The sequence below is a fragment of the Harpegnathos saltator genome, unplaced genomic scaffold (assembly GCF_003227715.2).
Source record: "Harpegnathos saltator strain DR-91 unplaced genomic scaffold, Hsal_v8.6 scaffold336, whole genome shotgun sequence".
In the NCBI taxonomy this organism is placed as follows: Eukaryota; Metazoa; Arthropoda; class Insecta; order Hymenoptera; family Formicidae; genus Harpegnathos; species Harpegnathos saltator.
In genome coordinates, this window is record NW_020230135.1 from 1 (window position 1) to 6660 (window position 6660).

Below are 6660 nucleotides of genomic sequence, written 5' to 3' on the forward strand. Positions count from 1 at the left end.
TTGATTTTTGTTTGCTGATTTTTTGAAATTTCAAAATCATCAAATGAACCAAATTCATGGCGCTGATTGGAACAATATATTCTTGAGACTAAATAGAGGAAAAAAATCTAGTACCATTTTTTTCTTCTGACAAATAATTAGCGAAATATCGTGAGTTAAATATTGAAAAAGTTATTTCAGTTTTCCTTAAATATGTCACAAAATATTAGTTAAATAAAATATTGTTTCAGACAAAAGTTGTTTAAATTAATTGGAAAAGACGTTGTAATAAAAAATTCGGGTATCCATTTATATTATAATGTACTTAACATAACTTTTTACAAGTAAAAATGATATAAAAATTTACACGTATATTAGTAGTGTCCAATACTTCATTTATCATTACTTATTACAACACTGAGTTATATGATTGTTTTACTTGTTATTATAATGTACTTAACATAACTTTTTACAAGTAAAAATGATTACATGTAAAATTTATTATAATAACCTTTTTAAACAAAAAGGTAAAAAAGACGCCAAGTACAAGCGCAACACGTATTGTGCTATTTTTAGAAATTTCAAATTCAAATTATTTTTTTTTAAATATGTATGTGTACATAACATAAGTTTTTAAAAGTAAAACTTATACTAAAAAAGTGATACATTAAAACAGTAACGCTAACTGAGAAATCGTATACTTAATATTTTTAGAAATCTCAAATTCAAATTATTTCCTTTTTTTTAAGATATATATTATGTACATAATAAGTTTTTACAAATGATATCATGTTACAACAATTTTACACGTTTATTAGTAGTGTCCAATATTTAATTTATCATTATTTATTATAACACTGAGTTATATGATTGTTTTACTTGTTATTATAATGTACTTAACATTACTTTCTACAAGTAAAAATGATATCGTGTTATAAAATTTTAACACGTTTATTAATAGTGTTCAATATTTAAGAAAGATATCTTTTTAAAGGTTATTATTACAAATTCAAATTATTTTTTTTAAGTATATATGTGTACATAACATAAGTTTTTACAAGTAAAACTTATACAAAATAAGTGATATATTAAAACAGTAACGCCAACTGAGAAATTATATACCCAATGAGCAAAATGAGTGCAAATTGAGCGCAAATTGGCAGCAAATTCGATCAAAACTTGATGCCAAAACCATATGCAACTGTGTCCTTTTTAGGATTGTGTTTTGACGTCAAGGCTTGATGCGGGGCAACTTGCAGTAAATTTGCAGCAAAAACCGCGCAAGTTTTGGAGCGCATAACTTAGCATCAAATAGGCATCAAACACCGAGCAACACTTGCGCACAAGACACGAGAGCAAATTGGCAGCAAATCCGCAGCAAGCCTTGCACTCAATCAGCTGATCAAGATGGCGGCGATGTGCGTTGGGTTTTAAATGGTTCCTAACCTGCATATTACTAAATTTTAATTGCAATTTTGCATTTGAAAAGGAAAAGGTGTATACAGAAATAAATATTTGACAAAACAGACTGTGTAATTTATTATATAAACATATATACATATAACATCAAGAATTATCGCTATATACATATATGCGCGATATTAAAAGAAATTAAAAACGTATTGAGAGCATGAAGTACGCCCTGATCAGCAATGCCAAATTCCACCGGTGTACTCTGTGAGCAGCGGCGAGTTCTCGTGGTATAGGCAGCATGGGATCGACGTTCAACGAGACATTATTCACCTTCTTCTCGACCTGGTTCTCCATTTGCCTCTACAAACAGCAAAAATATTTAGCCAAGAGAAGTGATTATTCATTGTATTTCATTAGTAATAATATTGCTTATCATTAGCAGAAACATATATTCTAACAACTTTTTTTTTTTTTAACGAAGTATGGAAATCCTCATGGACACCCAAGGTTATGCAGAGCCTGGATGTGTCGGATTCGTACCGGCTAAAACCACACTCCGGTGCAATTAGGCCATTGTGGAAGATCCCGGAATTGTCAAGAAGAGACACATCGAGATCGTCCACAGCCCGTATAATTACTGAGAAAAAAAGGCTACAAACTGCATTCTGTATTGGCCAGCTTGCTGCGGGAGCTTCTAGGATGAAGAGAGGCGTCTCGCGAGGATGATGCGCGCAAGAGTTTCGGTGAGTGCAGATGCACTTCCGGATCCTCCCCCACATCATCCGAAACCAAAAAGAACCTATGAAAAAAATATGGGCATTAGTTAATTAGCTAGTACTCAGAAAATAAAAACAAAGGAAGTAACCTGTGCAACAACAGAAAATAAAATAAAATACAATGGTAAAATAAAATATTGCACAGAAAATTGAGTACCTACATAAAAACATTAGTAGTAATATGAAAATAAAATAAAGACACTTATCAAAATATCTTCAATTCGCCTACGCACGCGTTCAGAGTCGGGCCGCTTCTCCTCTATTTTCCTGGCTTCTATCTGGGCTTCACTTTCATACTAGACAAAACAGATTAGGAAACATTAGAAACAAGTTGATGCATATTGCCAGCAAACACTATGTTATATGTAACGTACATGTTAGTTGTAATTTTCTATTCAACAATGTAACTATTATATAAGACACGTGTTATATAACAGTTACATTGTAGAGTAGAAAATTACAACTAACATGTACGTTATATGTAACATTGTTTGCCGCATAGTTGCTACAATGGAAACTTTCAACTTACATTTTATATTCTTAGGTGCTCGGTTCCTCCATGTTGTCCTCTTCCTCTTCCTCATCGTTCCACAAGTTATCCTCCGCCCTCTTCCTTGCGGCTGTTGGACGTGGACCACGCATTCGTTGGCGTGTCTCTCCTTCGTTATCCGAAGAGCCTCCCTCATTTGCTTCTGGAACTCGGATCTCAGGGGCCTGTCAAAATGACGATTCCTACAAATTGCATCTGGAAAACAGGCGCACGAGTTTCGATGAATGCAGATACACTTCCGGGTCCTTCCCTAGACCATCCGAAACCAAAAAAAAACCTAAGAAAAAAATATGGGCATTAGTTAATTAATCTAGAGCTAGTACTCAGAAAATAAAAAAAAAGGAAGTAACCTGTGCAACAAAATATAAAATAAAATACAATAGTTAAAATAAAATATTGCAACCAGAAAATTGAGTACCTACATAAAAACATTAGTAGTAATATGAAAAATAAAATAAGGATACTTATCAAATATTCATCAATTTGTATGCGTTCAGAGTCGTGTCTCCGTTTCTTCTTCTCTTCTATTTTTTCGGCTTATCTGGGCTCCATCCTCATAACTAGACAAAACAGATTAGAAACATAAGGATGCATTTATCCCAGCAAACACACAATCGACGTATATAAAGATAATTTATTTGTGTTACTACTTACGTCTATCCATATGAATTTAATCCGGTAACAATATATTTTCCTATGAGGTCTTCTTCATCACTGTCGTTGTCAGCTGCTGCTTTTTCAGATAAAGGCATCCTGTAGCCCTTGGCATAAACTTGTTTTGATTTCAATAACAACAATGTCGCTACAAATGTTGCCACATTTGTAGACATGAAAAGCCGAAGAGGGCAGACCAACATTATAAAAATCTCTCCACTTCTAAAAAAAATTTTACAGACAACCAATAAGAATTGTTGTCTGTAATAATATTGAAGACAAGACAAACCGACCCATCTATTAGAATACAACAATTGTCTCGCATGCGGGTATTTAGGCATATTCCATTCCATTGAATTTTATTATATGAATTACTATTTTTGCTGCTCTTATATGGCATTGAAACATGAATGAATGAATTAATATCGACAGTATCATTTCTTCCGTGATGTCGTATTTCCGTCATTCTATTAGCAAATTGTTGCAAAGGTAAGCCTGGTTTTCTACAACATTTTCTGAAAATTGACATATTGTTTTCGTACGGAAATGCGGAAAAGAATTCTAAACTACCAAGACGCCTAACGTCGTTTGTCAGATGAAGCAAACCGTGAACATTGTAACTATTAAAATTTGAACCATACAGAGTAGTAGCACGAAGTACAAACTTTTGCAATGCAAGTTCCGCGAATGTAAGATGCTTTGCGAGTGACATTTGAAAAGTAAGACCCTTATAGCAGAGTGTAAAAGCAAGAAGTGCTTGTATAATTGTTCATCTAAAATATCATACATGACGACAGGCCCTGTATACAGAAGAAATTGACGAAATTCAGTTGCTTTATATTTAGAATACGAATCTAAAGATCTAGGACGTTTTGCAAAATCTGTTGGACAATATTGTTGTAAATTATGTAAACGAGCGCTAATTGTGGAAATTGCTACTGCCGGAAGTTTAGCTAACCATGAATATTTGCCATGTACCTATGCGGACAATATTTTTTTCATTACGCCCAAACATACTAAATGCATGTACTCAAAAGGCACTTGAGAAACTATTCCTATCGGCAACATAGATAACGGGCTTGTACCCTCTTTATGATGATCCTCATCAAGATGCAATTTATACTCTTCGTCGGTACGAAGAGGATGATTGATACCATGGAAGACGTGACGACCATCGCTCAGTATGCCACAAATTTTGCACTTGGAACAAGGACGAAAAGACATGACCACGATTATTTAAAATGAAGGCTCGAGCAGGTGCGTCAACTATGAAAGACCTTAATTTTATTGGTAAAAGGCTGCCACGAAAATAAACACCTCCCTTGGATATAAGTGCTGTAACATCTGCAATTAATTTTTCAAAAAAGCTACAGGATCATTAGGTTTGTGTGCACCTTTATAAATTCCTACAACAATTGGTTTGATATTTCGCATGTTTACTAATCTACATTGAATCGGCCAGATTTGAATGGTAGATGATTTATCTAAACTACATCCATCGGTATCCATTGGTATCAATTTCTAATTCTGAACTAATGGAATGACAAGAAGAATTTGAGAGACTTTCAACAATGCCTACCTCCAGATCAAAATGAATGTATTCTCCTGGTTCAACTTTGGATATAATGACACGATGCCGTGGTGTGTCTAGAAGAGTTCTAACATCTTTAGGCAAATTACTAAAGCAAGTGTGTGATCTTAAAACAGATAATATGCTATTGCCTTGAGTGCGTTAAATTATTCTGAACAAAAGAAGATGCCAGATTGTCACTGAAAGATGGTTCAGACAAATTGGTAAGAAATGAAGAGGATGTACAAGACACATCAGAAGAAGTTGAAGAAGAACAAGATTCCCTATCATCATCCTCAACGTCCATACTAATTGTATTGATGTCGTTAGCAACGAAATGAAAGTTATTTGAAGACGTATTTTTTGCAACAGATGAACCCGGTATCTGTTGTAATGTAGAATTATTATTACAGTGTACACGGGCATTGCATATGCGTGTTGCAGGATAATTTTTCATGCGCAACCTAAGCCTCATGTCACAAATGACCCTATTTCGCTGTCTCATGGATAACTTATGGAGCGTTTTACGTGAAGTGGATATTTTTAAATGTTCCATATTTACGTAACCTAGTTGCAGTAGGTAGGAGCCAAATGTAAAGTCCAAAAAAGCAGCAATTTTACAATGTGATGGTTCTCTCTCTCTATTCACCCTTTTCTTCTTCTCTTTCTTTTTCTTCCAGATAACACGAGGCAAATAAGCACAGAGTACTTGAAGCAGCTCACAATCGAACACAAAACCTGCTACGGGCTTCTGTACACAAACAATACTGCTGATTTCCTGCGAAAACCGCCTGAAGTGGAGGGAGTGTAAAGTGCGTATCACACTAGCGACTCGCGACTGCGACTGCAGCTGCGAAAGCGATTGCGACTCTTCCTCGACCAATCAGAAAGCAGCGATTCGCGGCTGCGACTCGCGACTTTCGAGCCACAGCCGCAGTCACAACCAATCACAGAACTCCGTATAATCACGTGACGCGCGCTCATCATTATCACACTTATTTAATAGTATTGTTGCGCTCACTCTTCAACTAGCAACACTCACACCACGCATTCGAGGAAATAAGAATACTTGTGTAAAAGAAAGGAAGATTTACTATTTATAGCTTTGTACAGACTCTCGCATAAATAATTCTCCGAATAATAAATCTCGCGTCTGTCTATCTTGACAGCTTCCCAAGAACTCTCTGTTTGCTGTTGTTATTTTTCGTTGCTAGGGACTCTCGATCATAGCAATGTGAACATACCTCGATACTTCGCAAAAGCACGGGCGCAACACTACCCCCTCTTTAAAATTGTCATCCCGACAATTAAGGGGAAGGCGGGAAGTCAGTACTTCAATATCTTCTAAAATGCTGTTCCAGAACACCAAGACGTTTTCTTGTCCTAGCCTTGGCTGCTGCTTCAGGCTCTACAGACACCGTCCTTCAAGGTTCCATCAGTCATTTTCTTGAAAATCGAAGGATTGACGTTTTTTCCATGTTCACGATGCCTGTTGAACGCCGTTCGTCTTCGGACAAGGGGGGTAGCATCCGTGGACCCGTCGTTCTCTTAAGAGAACACCCCAGGTCCCCACCTCAGTATTTGCCTATTAACTCACGGGAAAACCACGGTCAAAAACCGTGAGCGAGGTGGTCTTCTTTAATCATTCTATCTAGTCCTCTGCAACTAATTCGTCCAACAGTGACATCCTTTCCTAAAAAAAAGCGAAAGGAGAGTGT

General features: G+C 35.9%; 1 protein-coding gene and 1 long non-coding RNA gene across 2 annotated transcripts; one reads left to right on the forward strand and one right to left on the reverse strand.

Moving 5' to 3' along the window:
• Positions 1-1673: 1673 nt before the first annotated feature.
• On the reverse strand, positions 1674-3024 carry LOC112588894 (uncharacterized). Its single transcript, XR_003113110.1, has 4 exons — positions 2698-3024; positions 2402-2464; positions 2052-2191; positions 1674-1752 (listed from the first exon to the last, which is right to left on the reverse strand). It is a non-coding gene; the product is annotated as an uncharacterized LOC112588894 (long non-coding RNA).
• LOC112588893 (uncharacterized) lies at positions 1691-2132 on the forward strand. Its single transcript, XM_025300218.1, has 2 exons — positions 1691-1784; positions 1874-2132. Exons 1-2 carry the CDS (start codon positions 1691-1693, stop codon positions 2116-2118), a joined length of 339 nt encoding a protein of 112 aa, XP_025156003.1. The 3' UTR covers positions 2119-2132.
• Positions 3025-6660: the final 3636 nt, after the last annotated feature.